The sequence below is a fragment of the Heteronotia binoei genome, chromosome 17 (assembly GCF_032191835.1).
Source record: "Heteronotia binoei isolate CCM8104 ecotype False Entrance Well chromosome 17, APGP_CSIRO_Hbin_v1, whole genome shotgun sequence".
NCBI classification, from domain to species: domain Eukaryota; kingdom Metazoa; phylum Chordata; class Lepidosauria; order Squamata; family Gekkonidae; genus Heteronotia; species Heteronotia binoei.
The window spans coordinates 14,743,768-14,761,918 of NC_083239.1; the positions used below are offsets into that span (position 1 = coordinate 14,743,768).

The 18,151-nt window shown below is 42.4% G+C and overlaps 1 protein-coding gene across 1 annotated transcript in view; it reads right to left on the reverse strand.

Annotated features, from left to right (window-relative positions):
• DLGAP3 (DLG associated protein 3) overlaps positions 1 to 18,151 on the reverse strand; it is a 136,445-nt gene that overhangs the window by 49,158 nt on the left and 69,136 nt on the right. The window contains exon 2 of the mRNA XM_060258081.1: positions 7,932 to 9,027. Within this exon, the coding sequence (XP_060114064.1) occupies positions 7,932 to 8,954 (1,023 nt within the window). The 5' untranslated portion in view covers positions 8,955 to 9,027. The remainder of the gene's footprint in view (positions 1 to 7,931; positions 9,028 to 18,151) is intronic.

An 18,151-nucleotide genomic window follows, 5' to 3' on the forward strand; every position in this document is an offset into this window, starting at 1 on the left:
TCTTGGCAGGAGGACCAGCCCTGGTTTCTGCACATTCTGGCTTAATGTTATTTCAGACTGACCTCTGAAAGCAGCTAGAGTGTAATGTTGAAAGGTAGTTGGCTCTCCTCTTCTCCAAATTCACCCCAAAGGCCACATCAGGAGCCAGAATGTTCCTCTTGCTTTAATTCTCTTTGGGAAAGAATCCCAAGGAAAGTGCCTCCCCTTCACCTTGTTACCTTATCCTGATTTTTTACTCCCTTGCTGTCTCCTTTTTCTCCAAAAGTAGGAGAAAGGAGATTTCAAGACTGCATTTCCAAAGGAGGAGGGAAAAAGAAAGTCAATCTTTAAAAAGAAGGTATCGCAAGTGTCCCAGTTTAGACAGCAGAGGCAAAGCAGCCCCTTTACAGAGCTAATTTGCTGCTAGGAGATAAGGTTGCCAGCTCTGGACTGGGAAATACCGGGAGAATTTGGGGGTGGAGCCTGGGAGGGTTTGGAGAGGGGAGGGACCTCAGCAGCGTATAATAATGCCATATAATCCACCCTTCAAAGCAGCCATTTTTTTCTCCAGGGGAACTGATCTTGGTCGTCTGGAGATCAATTGTAATAGTGGGAGATCTCCTGGTGCCACCTGGAGTTTGAAACCCTACTAGGAGAGGTCTGCAAAGAGAACTCAGGTTTGCAGAGGCAATGCCATAGGAAGGAAAAGTCTGGGCAGTCATCCAACAGAGATAGGCATCAAAGAGAAACTCTTCAAAGGTGGTTTGGAAAGCCCTGGGGAAAACTAGGGGAAAAAAGATCAGAGAACTCATGTGATTGCACTCTGGCCACAAAGCCAACCTAAAAAGCCTGTCCGAAAGTGCCCCCCCCCCTGGGATTTCCAAGGATTTCTGGCTTGGACAATGACTCTCAGCACTCTGTGGTGCAAAATCCTGAAGCCTTTTAACTAAAATACTTCAGCTCCTCCTGTTGGATACTGTGAAGACAGATGTAGGAAACGGGCCAGAGAAAGCCATATTATTCATCATCTTCCACAGGATAAGAGCCCCTCCCCCCCGCAAACTTTCAAAGATATAATTTTGCAAAATGTGTGCTGCAGAGGTGAGAGTGTTGCCCATCCTAGGCCTGCCAAAACATTTTAGCTCTTTCACAAGTCCACCACATATGGTAGAAAGAACCTTCATGTTTTTTACATTTCCAACATATGTCTGGCATTTTGTTATTCATCTTTGCCAATTTTTTAGGAGTCATATACCATCTATACATCATCTTAAACAGTTTTCTTTAATACTTTGACATGTTGAAAGTTTCATAGGCCGTTTTCGCACTCACGTTTTACTGGCGCCACGACCATCCTGACGCCGGCGAATCTGCATGGCTTTCGCACCAGAAGCTCCGGCGCTCCCAGAAGCGCCGGCTACTTCCGTCGCTAAGCCAGCGCAAACGGAAATCGCAAAGATGCAGGAAAACGTTTGCACTGGCTTAGCGACGGAAAGTGCCGGCGCTTCTGGGAGCGCCGGCGCTTCTGTTGCGAAATCCATGCAGATTCGCCGGCGCCAGGAGGGTCGTGGCGCCAGTAAAACGTGAGTGCGAAAACACTCATAGAGTTCTTCCACAAATATTCCCAAGTTTCCATCTGTATTTCTTTATTTACGTTAATTGCCCATTTAATCATTTGAGATTTCACTACTTCATCTTCTGTAGACCATTGTAAAAGTAATTTATATACTTTTGAAATTAATTTATCATTGTCTCCAAGCAGAACTTTTCCCATTTCTGTTTGCTCTTTCCTTATTCCTTCAGTTTTAATATCATTCTCCACCAAGCTTTTTATTTGTTGCATTTGAAACCAATCATATTTATTATTCAAACTCTTCAGCAGTTTTCAGTTCTATTTTGCCACTTTGTATTTTTAGTAATTGACTATATGACAACCACTTTTCTTCACCTATCTTGGCTGTTATTTTTATTACTTCAGCTGGTACTATCCATAACGGTCTTCTCTCATCGTCATTCTTCTTATATTTCATCCACATATTCAGCAAATTATTTCTTATATAATTGTGAGAGAAAAAACCGTCCATCTTTTTTCCATAATACAAATACGTGTGCCAGCCAAATTTATTTCCGCGACCTTCCAGCACTAAGAGCTTTTTGTTTAACAGCGTTATCCATTCTTTTATCCACACCAAACAAACTGCTTCCTGATATAATTTTAAATTCGGTAATTGAAATCCACCTCTCTCTTTTGCATCTGTCAAAATTTTCATTTTAATTCTTGGTTTCTTCCCAGCCCACACAAATTCTGAACTTTTTCTTCTCCATTTATCAAATTGTTTACTATCCTTCACAATAGGAATAGTTTGAAACAAATACATTATTCTTGGTAGAATATTCATTTTAATTGCAGCTATTCTACCCAACAATGACAAATTAAGCTTGTTCCATTTTAACATGTCTTCATCCATTTTACGCCATAACTTCTCATAATTATTTTTAAACAGATCAATATTCTTCATTGTTATCTCCACCCCCAGATATTTTACCTTGGAGGTGACTTCACAACCCTTTAGTCTCTGAAATTCTTGTTGCTTGTTTATTTGCATATTTTTACACAGAATTTTTGATTTCTCTCTATTAATAAAAAGTCCCGCCAACTCCCCATATTCTTGTATTTTAGCTGACAACAAAGGAGTAACTTGTTGGGGGTTTTCATTTATAAACATTATGTCATCCGCAAAAGCTCTGTATTTCGAAGTAAATCCTTTTATTCTTAATCCTTCTATATCTTTTTCTTTTTGGATCTGCATCAATAATATTTCAAGAGTCATTATAAACAACAATGGTGAAAGTGGACAACCTTGTCTAGTACCTTTACTAATCTTCATATCTTCTCTAAGATCTGCATTTATACATAACCTTGCACTTTGTTCAGAATATATTGCTTTTATCATTCTTATAAAGCTTTCTCCCAGCTCCATTTTTTCCATTACTGCAAACATAAAGTCCCAATTTAAATTGTCAAATGCTTTCTCTGCATCTGCAAAGAATAATGCTACTTCTTTTTCTGGATGTCTTTCATAATATTCTACAATATTTACAACAGTTCTAATATTGTCTCTTATTTGCCTCTTGGGAAGAAACCCTGCTTGGTTTTTCCTTTATAAAATTTATCAAATACTGTTTAAGCCATTCTGCCAAGATTCTTGTATATATTTTGTAATCATTATTTAATAGCAAAATTGGTCTATAATTTTTTACATTTGTGACATCTCTATCTTCCTTAGGTATCAACGAAATAACAGCTTCCTTCCATGTATTTGGTATTTTCCCTTTTATTCTCATCAACTTCTGCAATTTTGGTGTTAACTCATCTTTAAAAGTTTTAAAATATATAGCTGTATATCCATCTGGTCCAGATGCTTTTCCATTTTCCATTGCATTGATTACTGCTTTAATTTCTATTTTTTCAATTGGATCATTCAAAACTTTTCGCATATATTCAGTTAAGGGCTCTATTTTTATCTTTTGTAAATAGTCATCAATCTTCTCATTCTTTATTTTAACACCTTTAAATAATTTGGCATAATACTTTAAAATTTCTCTTTTTATTCCCTCTTGGGTAACCACTTCTCTTCCATCTACCACAGTTTTATTAATAGTTTTATTTTCCCTCTTCTTTTTCAGTTAAACTTTCCTGGTTTATTTGCTCCCTCAAAGGTTTTCTGCTGCAATCTTTTCAAACTCCATTCCACTTCTTTATTTAACAAATGTCTCATTTGAGTTTGTAATATTGTAATTTCCCTTATAATTTTCTTTTTCCCTGGCCTTTTTCTCAGCTCCCCTTCTTTTTTCTTTATTTCATTTTGAATATCTAACAACTGTTTCTCTTTTACTGTCATTATTCAAAGTAATCAACATTCCTCTCATTACTGCTTTATAAGCATCGCAGACCATCTGAAAGTCTATATCATCTTTATCATTCATTTGCAAAAAAGCTTTAGTTTCATTTTCTAGGTATGTCACTATTTCTTTATTCTGTAGCAAATCTTCATTCAATCTCCATCTTCTCAACTTCTTGGACAATTTTGTAATCCACATTATTGGGTTATGGTCAGCCTCAATTTTAGGTAAAATCTCTATTTTTCTTGTTATAAGACCTAAATCTTTAGTTCCTCACAGCATGTCAATTCTAGAAAAAGTTTTATGTCTTGCTGAAAAAAAAGTATAGTCCCGAACTTCAGGGTTAAATTTCCTCCATATATCTTCTAGATTTTCTTGTTTAACCAATTAAAAAAAAAAGACTTTGGCAGTTTTCCTTCTTTACTGTTGTTTCCCCCCCCTCCAGATCTGTCCAATGAGTTCTTAACTGTTCCATTAAAATCTCCCATTATCAAAACTTGGTCATAGGTCACTTGATCAAGCTGTTGTATAATGTCTTTTAAAAAAGCATCCTTTGCACCATTAGGCGCATACAGTCCCAATAACAACGTTTTCTTTCCATTTAATATTGTTTCTACTGCTACAAATCTCCCATCTTTATCTTTAAACACTAATTTTGGCTCCAATTCTTGTTTAATATAAAAAATCACTCCCCTTTTCTTCTGTTCAGCCAATGAAAAAATTCTAGTCCCAATTGTTTATTCCATAAAAATTTATAATCCTTTTGTTTAATATGCACTTCTTGTAAACAAATTATATTACAGTTTTGTTTCTTAATCCAATGAAATGTTGCCCTTCTTTTTTGTGGTGAATTTAGTCCATTTACATTCCAAGACAGTAATTTGTAATCCATCATGATGCAAATTCTTTATTTTCTTCATAAAACCTACACATTTCCTGTGCATTTGTAATTATGATTCTTGTCCCCTGGAGTTCGAAGCTCAGACCTTCAGGTATTATCCATCTAAATCTTATTCCATTATCTCTTAATTTTTCTGTCAATTTTTTATATGTTCTTCTATCATTTATCACTTGTCTTGGCAGCTCCTTCATGATACTTACTCTACTGCCTCCCACTATCAATGTCTTTTCAAAGTTTTTATTCATGATCTTTCCCACCATTTCCTTTGTCATAAATCTTATAACAACATCTCTTGGTAGGTTATTTTTCTTGGCATAAAGTGAGTTCATTCTATACATACAGTCATACATGTTTTTAGTCTCTTCAGGACTTCCTCTAAAAATTCTGCAATTATATTTATTATATATTCTTTTAAATCACCATCTTCCTCTTCAGGTACTTCTCTTAGACGTATCTGAGTCTCCATCAATTTGCAGTCATGGATTGTCACTTTTCCTTGCATTTTCAACACGGTAGAATCATAGTTTCATTCTGCCTTCTACCTCCTGCACTTTCTTAGATGTTTCCTCTGTTTCCTTTCTGAGATCCTCCATATCTTTTTATGAGAAGCAGCTCAGCTCGACATTTTCCTCCCCCGGAAGTCCTTGCTCAGCCTAACCTACTTCACAAGATTGTTGTGAGGATAAAATGGAGAAGAACCATGCTCACCACCTTGAGCTCCCTGGTGGAAGGGGGACACAGAAATGTCTTAAAAAATAAAAATAAAACTCAGAAATGTCCCGATCTGCCCTTATTTGTCTGTTTTCTTCCTCATTAGTGTAGGGACTGCATTGATTAGGCCTGTGAGGAAACTGCCCTCTGAGAGACAAGGGAGGTGGCTCTTTCTAATTGTTTGTTTGGACCAGTTGGGCTCTCTGATGTGATTTGACACCTTGGGAAGCAGACAGCCTCCGGCTTTTCAGCAATCTTGGGCTCTTTAAAACTGATAGCTTTCTCTCTTTCTTTTCCTCGCTCACACACACTTTGTGCTTTTTTACAGGAAGAGGCTATTATAGCTCTGACATTTCTCTAATCACTAACATCAAGGTGCGGAGGCTGCAGTGCATCCTGGGAAAGTGGAGGAGAGCAAAGGGAGCCAGAACAAAATGGCAAAGCTTTCTGGGTCAGCAGGAGGGAACTTTGAGGCTGGGGGAAAGGCTTTGAAAGGGACCTAGCCCCCAGGGGCAGCGCTTATTGGATGGACTGAAATTTATCCCCAACACAGTGTGTAAAGGTGCTCAGCAGCCAGGGATGCTTTGGCCTTCTGCTCCTTCATCCTCTCAGGTCTCAGGAGGCCTCAGTTCTTGCCACAAGGTAGGGAGCTTATTTCTAGCAGCACCTTTCAGTATAAAAGCTGGGCAGAGGCATAAGGTGCGCCATTATGTTCTGGGAGGGGATGCTTCTGGCATAAAAGCATCAATGGGATGTTTCTGTATACTATTTCCTTTCTCTCTGTTCAGATGATTCCCACCCACCCACCCCCCACAAGATGGCATGCTGCAGGTTTACTAACAACTAGCCAAAAGCCTATTATTATGAGTTGAGTCTACTTCTGTGTGGAAGAAAGGTTATTTTAGGTAGCCAGGACTTCCAGAGGAGTGGGGGATTCTGTGCCATCTGAACACAAAGGATTTCCTATCTATGAGGGCTGAGTCAGGACACTCAATGTCAGGGAAGGAAGGAAGCAAGTCCCCTCCATCTGCACACACCAATCCATTTCAGGCATCAGTCCCACAGTGCACTGATGCACATGTGCCTGGGTATTCTTGGTGCTTAGGGGGGCACAGTTGGAGGGCTTCTACTGTCTTGGCCCCACTAATGGACCTCCTGATGGCACCTGGTTTTTTTGGCCACTGTGTGACACAGAATGTTGGATTGGATGGGCCACTGGTCTCATCCAACGTGGCTTCTTTTATGTTCTTATGACATGTGGGAACCTGAGGATTGGTCTGATGGGAGAACCTCTTTCATCAAATGGGAGAGATTCTTTGCGTCAGGGGAAAGCACACCAACCACAGAACAGGACTGCAGCTCAGAGTCAGCTGGGGGCTATGATCAGACAGTCATTTTGACCCAACACAGGCATCTTTCCACAATTGATTAAAAGAACTTGGTCAGACAGCCACAGCTTTCAGCTGTTCCCCAGTCGCACTTACCCCCTCTAAGACAACTCTGATATGGGGTAAATGGTCACCAGGTGAAATTAGTGCTAACAGCTCCCTGCGCATTCCTCCCATGCTTCCGGATGTCTGAACATGAGGGAGAGCAAACAAAACAGGTTGGTGGTGTGAACCCACTAATCCATTCCAGGCGTTTCCACCCCCCGTTCCTCGTCCCGCAGTGCACTGATGCACATGTGTCAGGGATATTTAAACAAAACCCTGCTTCCTAAATGGATGGCACGCAACAACAGTGTGACCGCCCCATCACCACCAGTGTTCCCTCTAAGCTGAGTTAGCTCACAGTTTTTCATCCTCCAAGTTACACATTTTTGTCTTGGCTCAGGAAGGATGACCCCAGAGCTGACTAATTTATGCAGCAGCCAAATCGCTCACTCACAACTTTTATGCCAGTAGCTCACAAAGTAGAATTTGTGCTCACAAGACTCTGCAGCTTAGAGGGGGCATTCCACACTGGGTTCCATTTATCTGTTTACTTCATTTACAGTCTGCTCAAGGACTGATACTCAGGGAGAATTACTATAACACACACACACGCACATATGCACACACACACACATATATGCGTGAATATATATGTGTATACAAATTAATTAATTGCATATCCCTCTTTTTGCGCTGATAGGGACCCAAATTTATAACAGTGTCATCTCCACCCCTTTGTGATCACAACAACCCTGAGAGGTAGGTTAAGCTGACACATAGAGAGAGAGAGACTGGTCCAAGATCACACAATAAAGATTCATAGCAGAATGATTATTTGAACTGGGTACCCCCACTATCTATTTCAACACTCTAACCACTACACACTCCTTCTGATGTAGGGATGTGGTTTATTATAGGCCAGGACTTAGAGAAGCCAACAGATCAGAAGCAAAGAAACAAAGGCTGTTATGCTACAGCTTTATAACCTCTACCCACCTCCTTACCTGAAGATAATGGTAAGACCGATCCTTGGCTTTTGATTCTTGGAGCATCAAGGCTTTCTCCTGGCCTCCTCCAGAGCTGGGATAGGCTTCCCGTGCCTGGCTGACTGTCATGGTGTGCCAGGAACTCCTCTTGAGAGTCTGGCCATCCAGGGACATGGACATACCAGCGCAGGCTAAGCATTTCCCCTCCCCACCTCCACCCTTCAGACTCTTCAAGGTCAAATCTCTGAAGGCACTTTCTGGAGCATCCACACAGTACTGGGTCGCCTGGTCAACAGCGTGTTGCCTCCCAGACACCATGTAGCTGCTGTCACTGTCCAAGTTGTCATCTGAGCTCCACCAGCCCATCATCTTGTTCCGGTGGCGGGAAGAGGAGGAGGAGTCTAGCTTGCGGTCTTTGCTTTTGCTGCGCTTGCCATGGCGTGACTGGCGGTGGTGGTGGTGAGGGTGGTGGTGATGGTACGCCCCATCACCTCCCCGACCTTCCATCTTGGTGCCGTTGTACTCCCGCTTGGATGGGGCTTCCAGGGAATGTGACTTGGCGAAGAGTTTCTGGACTGAGTGGACGAGGTGCCGGATGCGGCTGGGGCTCTCGCTGCGTGGCTGCTCCGTGCTGCTGGCGCGCTGGTACTGCAGGGTGTGGAAGCCGTCGTGGTGGAGGGGCAGCTGCTTCTCGAACTGGTCGAGGAGGGTTGGAGGCAGCCGGTTGATCTTGCCGGAAGGGTGGGCGGCCGCCATGCACTCGTCGCAGGAGTCGTACTGCTGTGGTGTGTGGTGCATCCTTGGAAAGGTGCTGCTGCTGCTGGCGGCCGACAGGGGTTCCGTTAGGCTGAGTGGTGGCTCGCCGGAGCTCCGGGATGGGCAATAGTGGTCCAAGGAACACGGCTCACTGGGACTGAGAAGGTATGGCTGGCGAGATTCCTGGTTATGGTGGATGTATTCCATTGGCTGGTCGCAGGCCTCTGGGATGCAGTGGCAAGGGTGTTCCCGTGACTGGCTGCGCTCCCCATGGTAGCTCTTCATGGTGTCATAACCATGTGCGCGGCCTCCTCATTTTGCCGACTTCTAGGGGTGGTGCTGGGAGGACACGCGGCACCTGCAGAAACACCAGCAAGAACAGACAGTGTTATGGAAATGCCATATCAGGATGTCACCATCCCTGGACATTTTTATTGGTGCCCATTAAAGATGGTTCATTAATGGTCTCCAGTGGAAAATGAAGCTTCTGGAACTCACAGTTCAGCCAGGTTTATCACTCTGTTTTACTCCATATCCCTCTTCTCCATAGCCCCCCATCCCACATGATTTTTTTTTAATTTATGAAGGTCCCAGGAACACCTGAGAACAGTGCCAGATTAAACCCTGTGGAGGCCCCTAGGGCTAGGCAGTCAAAATCTGGGGAGCCCCCCTCGCAAATTATCTCAGAGTCTGAGCACCCGCCTCACTCCCCATGGCCCTGCTGCAGCCTGCAGGCACCTTCTTAAAAGCCCCTTTTACTAAGCTGCAGGGGAGAGGCAGAGAGAGGCAGTGACAACGCCAGCAGCTGCTGCACCAGGCAAGTCGGGCAAAGAGCAGTTCAGTTGCTGGCTGCGTGTGCAGGTTGGGAGGGCCGCAAGCAGGGGGAAAGCAGGGCAGGGGGGAGCCAGTCTGGGGCTCCTAAAGATGTAGGGCCCCATAGGCCAGTGACTACTTGGCCTAATTGTTAATCCAGCTCTGCCTGAGAAACATTTTTGCATAGTCAAAAAGTACCCTTCGTCCTTTTCCGACGACTGGCTGGATCCAGTCTATGGCCTCCAGCAGTTGGTGGTTACCAGCTAGCGGACACACCTCATGTGCTTGGTTGGAAACTAGGGTTGCCAGCTCTAGCTTGGGAAATTCCTGGAGATTAGAAGTTATGTTATGCTTTAGAGTCCACTCTCCAAAGCTGCCATTTCATCCAGGGAAATGAATCACTGTTGCCTGAACATCAGTTGTGATTCCAGGAGAACTCCAGGTCACACATGGAAACTGGTAGTCCTAGAGCTGAAGAGGAACTGACTGGTTGCTGGAAAGGAAAAAGAACTCTGTGATGGCTGGCTGAATAGAGACCTAAATAGGCTACGTGCTGTTTGCTTTTGAGAGAATAAAGACTACCATTATCTGTCTGTGTACTTGTCAGCTTCTCCCAGGCTATGTTTGTCAGTAAGCAAATATTACAAAAGCAACATAAATCTCCACTCATCACAAGCTATCCTATCACAAGGAAACCAACCCTGTAAAAGGTTCCCAATCCGCTCTGCTAAAGCCATGGCTTGCTAGCAGACAGCTGGGTATCCCTAGACATGCTCTGTAGAGTCAAGGAGATGCTATTCCCGTCTTCATATCTTTTCCCATCATATTCAGTTGCCCTGCTTAGTCAAGAAATCCTCACCCTCCTTCCTGCACACATCTTGTTAAAAGCTCCTTGTTTCTGAGAGACTTAGCAATAAATATCTTAAGATCTTAAGTAAAGTTATACCCTCCTAAATCCACTGAAGCCAACGGGCTTAGAAGAGTGTAACTGTGCTTCAGATGGCATCGTTGGTGGGGTAATTTGAAGCAGGTTGAAAACATCTAAATCTAAGGCGTTGATAGGAGTTGGTGGTTCAGTAGAGGGATATGTTCAGGTATTGAGTGGTACGAAGCAGGGATGCCCTTTATCCCCTATGTTATTTATTTTAGCATTGGAACCGTTAGTGAATAAATTAAAAAAGGATAAAAGAATTATAGGCTTTGAAGTTCCAGGGAAAGGGAAAATAGATGGGAATCTCTTAACAATGTATGCAGATGACATGATGGTGACAATTAAGGATGTGGAGCCCGCAGTGGCACCTTTAAAAAAGATACTACAGGAATTTGAGGAAGTGTCAGGGTTAAAAGTGAATTTTTCAAAATCTTCAATGATGTGTGTTAATGTAAAACCAGGGTTACAATTAGCAGCCTCAAAAATTTTGGGTATTCCCATAGCAAATAAAATGGTGAAATATTTAGGGGTTAATATTCCTAGGAATATTAAAAAAATATTTGAGTATAATTATAAAAAAATCTGGAGTGGAATTCAAGTTAAAATGAGAGACTGGAGGAAGAGGAAGGAGTCAATTAGTACAAGGAATGACATGGTTAAAATGTTTCTAGTTCCTAGGTTGACTTATTTATTTTATGTATTGCCTTGGCATATACCAGAATACGTACTGAAGAGATGGCAAGGAGATATAGATAGATTTGTTTTTGCATCAAAGAAACCAAGGACAGCCAATAGGTATAGATATTATGGTATTAAAGATGGGGGATGGGGGATTCCCAATATAATTTACTATTATGATGCATATCAATTAAGGCACTTAATGATTTGGTTGGAGGGAGAGTTAGGAGAAGAGCTGAACGGGATAGAAAAGGAAAATTTAGAGGTAGTAGGAGGAAAGGAAAGTTTATTTGATAGAACGAAAAGGAGGAAGAAGATAGGTGATAAATTATCAACCTTTATAGGGCCCAGTAGGGTATGGGAGAAGTGGAAGAAAGAACTCGCTCCGGAGATATCATCTATTATTAAAATGTGGTACTATGATAAATTTGCTCCATTAAGGGGATCACTGTCAAAGGAAGTAGGAGATAAACTGAAGAGGATTACGATTCAAGAATTGAAAGAGGTTTGGGGTACTGATGGGGTGAAGAAAGAGGAGTATAATATTTTGAATAATATTAATTGGTTGTTAAAAAGTCAAATCTCCTCATTGCTGAAGGAGGAAGAACTTAAAAATATTGGTAAAAGAATTAATACTCCCTTTGAAAAATTGGTGAAAGAGTATAGAGAAGATAAGTCAAAAATAGTTTCAAAATTGTATAAGATTTTATTAGGTACAGGGAAATCCCCGAGAGAATTTTTGAAGGAACATTGGGAAACAGATATTGGAGATAAAATTTTAGATGAAGATTGGGAGAGGATGTTTAGATTACCTCCCTTTGTTACAACATCTAGGTTAGTGCAGGAGCAGGGATTGAAGATGATACAGAAATGGTATTATACACCCATTAAGATGTATTATATTTCTAAATCAGGGAGTAAAAATTGTTGGAGGAAATGTGGAGAAATTGGAACTTTCAGTCACATGTGGTGGGATTGTCCCTTAGTGAAAAAATTCTGGATGCAGGTTGGCATAGAGATGACAAAGATTATGGGATGGAAAATAAGTATATCCAAAGCAATGGCAATTATTAATTTGGATGGTGTGGGATTAAGATCAAAAGAGGATAGTAAATGGATTAATTTGATGTTAGTAGCAGCAAGACAAGTGATAGCAAGGAATTGGAAAGAAGCTGAGGAATTGACAATTAATCACTGGAGGGATAGAATGAATAATATAATTATTTTGGAGTATTTAACGATGAAGATACGAAGAATGAATGGATTAAAGGTTAGGGAACAGGAGGAGGGGTGGTTTAGGAAGATGGTGAGATATTTGGAAAAGTTTAAACAATTTAAGACGATTGGTTGGTTAATAAGAAAATGAATGGATAAGATGTTTAAATAGAGTGACGGAGTTGTATTTGGACGAAATGTTAATAGTTATAAATTTATGGAATATTATAATGTATCTATGGCCTGGGACTCTCACAGAGGTGGATTGGTGGTGGAATACATAACAATAAAAATTTTTATAAAAAAAAAAAAAAGGTTGAAAACATCTGAACTGCTGCTTACATTTTACATTACAAGAAGGCAGGGATTCAAGAATGTGGAGAAAAGTATTGCAAGGTCAGTAAAAACTTTGCTTTGCTAGAATTAGGGTTAAATTCTGACATGGGGAGAGGGGGGCAGGGAGAGAGAGAGAGAGAGAGAGAGAGAGAGAGGACTGTTCTGAAAAAGGACAGTTCTGTACAGAAGCCTTGGCTTCACCCATTCATCCTATGCAGACAAAGGCATTTTTAACTCCCTGGTGGACATAGTAACAGAAGCTTTGGCAAAAAGTTTCCATGTAATGCACTTTAGCTACAGACATAGCAACACATGCAAAGGGCTCTACAGTCTTCTCAGCCCTAATGAGCATTCAAAAAACAATTAAGGCGCTAGAGACTTGGGATTTTTTGGTTAGAAAAAAGATGATTATGGGGGGAACATGATAGAGGTTTATAAAATTATGCCTGAGAGGATAGAGAACCTTTCCTCCTTCTCCTGAAATACTAGAGCTTGGAAACACACAATGAAGATGATGGGTAATAAAATCCAGGCAGACAAAAGGAAATACATCTTTATGCAATGAGTGAACAAACAGTGGAATTCATGGCCAGTGGACAGAAGGATGGCCACAAGCATAGATGCTTTCAAAAGGGGATTAGCCAAATTCATGGAGGATAGCTCCATTTGTGCCTACTAGCCATGGTGACTAAATGGAACCTTCATGTTCAAAGGCAGTCATTCTCTGAATAGCAATGCTAGGAGGAAACATTGGTGGACAGCCTTGGCTTCTGTGCCCCACTCTTCACCCTTCAGGGCAGCTGGTTGACCACAATGTGAGATAGGACGCTGGACTAGATGGACCACTGGTCTGATCCTCCAGTAGGCCTTTTAATAACGACAGCGGTTATGGCAGTGCTCTTCCTTTATAAAGCAGCTCAGTCAAGACATAGGCAGAGGGTGTCCCCATTAAAATCTAAAACATATAGAAATAAAAAAAGACATAGGTAAAGGGCTCTTGCCAGAGTGAACAGCAAGAGAGGCTTTGGCAAAATCTTCCCCTTGTGCAGCTCAGCCTCTGGGGGTTCCTCAGATGAATGGGGGGGGGGGGTAAAACACTGGTGTAGTTTGGTGTAGTTTCTGCTGGACAGACACAGGAAAAGGTTTCTGCAGCGCCTTCCCCTCCAGAGTGAACAGAGACTTTGGCAGCATCCCCCCCCCCCCTCTATGGCACGCCTGCCCAGCTTCTCCCTCCTGTTTCCCAATTGGATGGTTTATGGCAGTTTAGGTGAATCCTAACCGGGGATCAATGCCAAAATTTGCCTCACTGTTCACTTTGGCAAGGAGAGGATTGGGTGCACAACTTCAGTATTTGTTTTGCTCTAACAGATGATTTGTGAAAGCAGAAGAGCTGGAGTCTTGGGATCTCTCTCTTCCTTGGATTCTCCGCTGTTGAAATGAGACAGCGGAGAAGGCAATGGCCTTGCGGTGATCAGAAGACATCCATCCACATCTTCAGCCTACTTGCAGGAACTTCAATCAAACCAGCCCTGCTGGAGAAGTATTTATAGACATTTCCTTGAAACCTCCTGAACCTCTTGTCTGTTAGTGAAAAGCTGCCGCTATTCACCATCGGAATCAGGCATAAAAGAAGCCAGGATGGAAAGCAAGCAAAGAAAATGAGACGTGATAGAAGAGAACTTGGCCTACTGTGAGCCTTACAGTTTCCAAGAGGCACTTTATGCAATCAGAAGAATCAAGAGGGAAAAATTTTCCTAGACTGTTCCATTTTAGAATAAAGGAGAGGAAGGCACATATCTGAACATCTGCTCCCCCCCCTTCCAAAACTCTGTCACACTGAAAAATATCATGTTAGGAAGAAAGGCTCAGCTTAGTTTATTTTTCAAAATATAGGGGTATTTTTCACTCATTAGGAAGCACTCAACACCCTGCCCTCCACACCTCACTTTCTGAAGTAGTATGGTCCCAGAAAAGCTATTCCTCTGGATTCTGTTGATCATATAAACTGACCCTAAATTGCCCGAAACTGACCTATAAGATCTTTATCAGTCATTTGAGGGCAAAGCTAGAGCTAGTCAACAACAAAGTAAAAGCGCTCAGCACATGTTCAGAGGCACTCGTTTCTTATTACTGCAGGTCTTCCACAGCGGGGCTGTACATTAGACTTACCTCAGAGCTTGGCTTTGACTCACATTAAGACCTGTCCCCATTGGGGAGACCTTTTCTCACTTCAGGAGTTTTACCAATTTACATCCCTCCAAAGTATTACAATTTCTGCCACGTCCTTAAAGTAGCTGGTTATTTAAGGAGGAATTCATGTCTTGCAAATGTCAAGGCTCGCTCAATCTGAAGCTTTAGCTAGATAGCTAGTTTTCCTTACAGGCCTGTTCTAGAAGGGATCTAGACAAGCCGGTAATTTCTAAATCCTGCCAGGTTCTACCCTTATCTGATCAGTTTCATTCCTGATTCTCTGATCCTTCTCTAGATGTGGCCAGGGCATGCTGATTGGTCCTGGGTTCAACTCCAGCATTTCCATTTCAAAGGAAATGGAAATGCTGGAGTTGAACCCAGGACCAACCAGCAGGTGACAGAAAACACTTTTCCCTGCCTCAGACCTTGGAGTGCTACCGTTAGTAATACTAGACAGTACTGAACCCGAGGAACCAGCTCATGAGATTGGCAGACAGGTAACACTGTCCAGCCCCTGTTTGTGATGGAATTAGCACACATAGGGGTGCCAGCTCCAGGTTGGAAGATGCCTGGAGATTTGGGAATGAAACCTGGGGAGGATAGGATTTGGGAAGTAAAGGGACCTCAGTAGGGTATAATGCCATAGACTTGCTTCTACAAAGCATCCATTTTCACCAGTGGAACTTATCTCTGTCATCTGGAGATCAGTTGCAATTCCAGGAGATCTCCAGACCCCAACTGGAGTCTGGCAACCCCACATGCCCCATTCAGTGAGCAGGGCTTAAGTGGCAAACTGAGGGGGAGGCAGAATGCTTGGCTGCACTGTGGGGAATGGGGCCAGCATGCTCACTCTTGCTGCTCACGCGTTGGCTTGTGCAGGGCTCGTAGAAAGCAGATTGCATGAATTTACTGCACTGCCAGATTCTGTTCCAAGTATATTAGCTTCCAGATTCTGTCTGCCTTCACAGATCTATTACGTTTGACCCTGAGCTTCCTAAGGAGCAAACATACCTCTCTCTCCCTCAGTTTTATCCTCATAACAGCCCCATGAAGTAGGTTTGATTGGGAGAGAATGACTGGCTGGTCACTTAGTTTGATACACAGCTAAGCACAAATTTGAATTTGGGTTTCTTTGGTGGCAGTCAGCATGCTAACCCCTGAAACCATACTGCTGCAGTCACAGATTGTGCTGATCTCTGGCCTTCCTTGCTGAAAAATATATGCATACCGGGTCTAAAAAATTATATGCTGCCTTCATCGATTTGAAGGGTGCTTTTGATTCAATAGATAGAGCCCAACTATGGATCAAGCTAGGTTACCTGGGAATGGACCCTCGTTTGCTGTTTCTCTTGAGGAAACTTCATTCTAATACCTTTTGCCAAGTGAAATTTTCTTCTAGCGGTGACTTGACTAGTAAAATCCCAGTGTTAAAGGGGGTAAAACAAGGTTGTGTGCTGGCCCCACACCTTTTTAATTTATTTTTAACTGACCTGGCACAATTTTTGACCCCTATCAATGGTCATCCGCCTAAACTTGCAGGCCGAGCGGTCCCCTTATTACTTTATGCCGATGACACTACCATCCTCTCTTGTACAAGAGTGGGCCTGCAAAGGTATTTGAACGCCTTTTATGACTACTGTAATTGTAATTCACTTACTATCAATTATACCAAATCTAAAGTAGTTGTCTTTTCAAATTGCTGGGGCCCACAGAGATGGTTTATTGGCAATTCAACAATCGAGCAAACAAAAAATTTTAAATACTTGGGGATCACTTTTAACCACAAGTTAAGCTGGGTTTCACATCGTAACAACACCATCAACTTGGCTAAGTGTTCAGCTGCTCAAATTAAACAGTTTTTCTTTGCAAGGGGCAACCAATTAGTTCCAGCAGCTATTAAAGTATTCAAAGCCAAAACGCTTGCCCAAATCCTCTATGGTATCCCTATATGGATCTCAGCTTTTACCAGGAAAGTGGAGGGCATTCAAGCCTCATTCTTTAGACAAATTCTTGGTTTGCCAAAATGTGTGTCCTACTTTGCTCTCTGCTCTGAAGTGGGTCAGTCTTTGGTGGAGACAAAAGCCTGGATTGCAGTGTTTAAATTCTGGCTCAAAATTCATTTTAGAACAGATCCCAACAGCCTTCTTGATTGTATGAAAAGAGACCCATATATTTCGTCCTGGACAGCAGTGCTTCTGTCTAAACTCAATCAATTGGGGTTAGAGGTAGATGATTTTTCTACCTCTGAAGAGTCATATATCTTCAGATGTATTAAACTGAGACTGTGGGAATTGGAGGAAACGAAATTACGGCCAACTCTCCCTTATACTTGCTCTCCAGCTTCCTTAGGTCTTTATGCTTTTTGTGGCCAAATGCCCAATTATCTATCAGACCTAACCACTCCAAGTCATCGCAGGGCATTTATGTTGGCCAGACTAAACGCGTTTCCCTCCAAAGTTTTACAAGGGAGATATCAGCGAGTCCCTTTAGCCGACAGACTTTGCTCCTGTGGAGCGAATACCCCTGACTCAATCCAGCATATATTGCTTGATTGTTCTTTTTACCATAACCTCCGTAAAGATTTATTTGGCAAGCTTTCTTTTTCTCCAGATTTGTCTATTCTGCCACCCTGTTATTATTTATTGAGTGATACTGAGGGGGTGGTTAGTGAGGCTGTGGCAAAATTTCTGGCTGACATTCTTAAATTTAATTCTGACCATGTTTGAATGTATCTGTAAGCTCGGTTTTATTTTGATTTTATCTCCAATGTTTAAATTTTTATATTCTGTGTATTTTTATCTGAATCTATTATGCCATTAAAGGTTTGGTATGGTGATTGTGCTGATATACAAGTAATGGGTATAAAACTTTGGTTTTACTAATTCTGGCTCCCAGTAAGGTCAAAGACCACGCAACAGGATCTGGCAGATCATGGTTAAATAAAGCCAGGGATAATTGGCTGGTTTGTGGGTGGAGCTAATGTTGAACATGGCAGGTTATAGGTTGAGCTAGGGCATTATCTGGCTATCTGTTAGGGTTTCCAAGTCCAACCCCAGAAATATCTGGGGGCTTTGGGGGTGGAGCCAGGAGACTTTGGGGGTGGAGCCAGGAGACACTGGGGTGGAGCTAGGGGGGAGGGGGGGAAACGGCGCTTGGGAGCGTGGCGAGCTGCCCTGTCTCGGAGCGGGCGATGCCGCTGCGCCGCTGCCGCCTCTTCTCCGCTTGCCGTGGTTGCTCGTCCAAGATGGGCTCAGCCTGAGCCCATCTCGGAGGAGCAGCCACGGCGAGTGGAGAAGAGGTGGCAGCGGTGCAGCGGCCT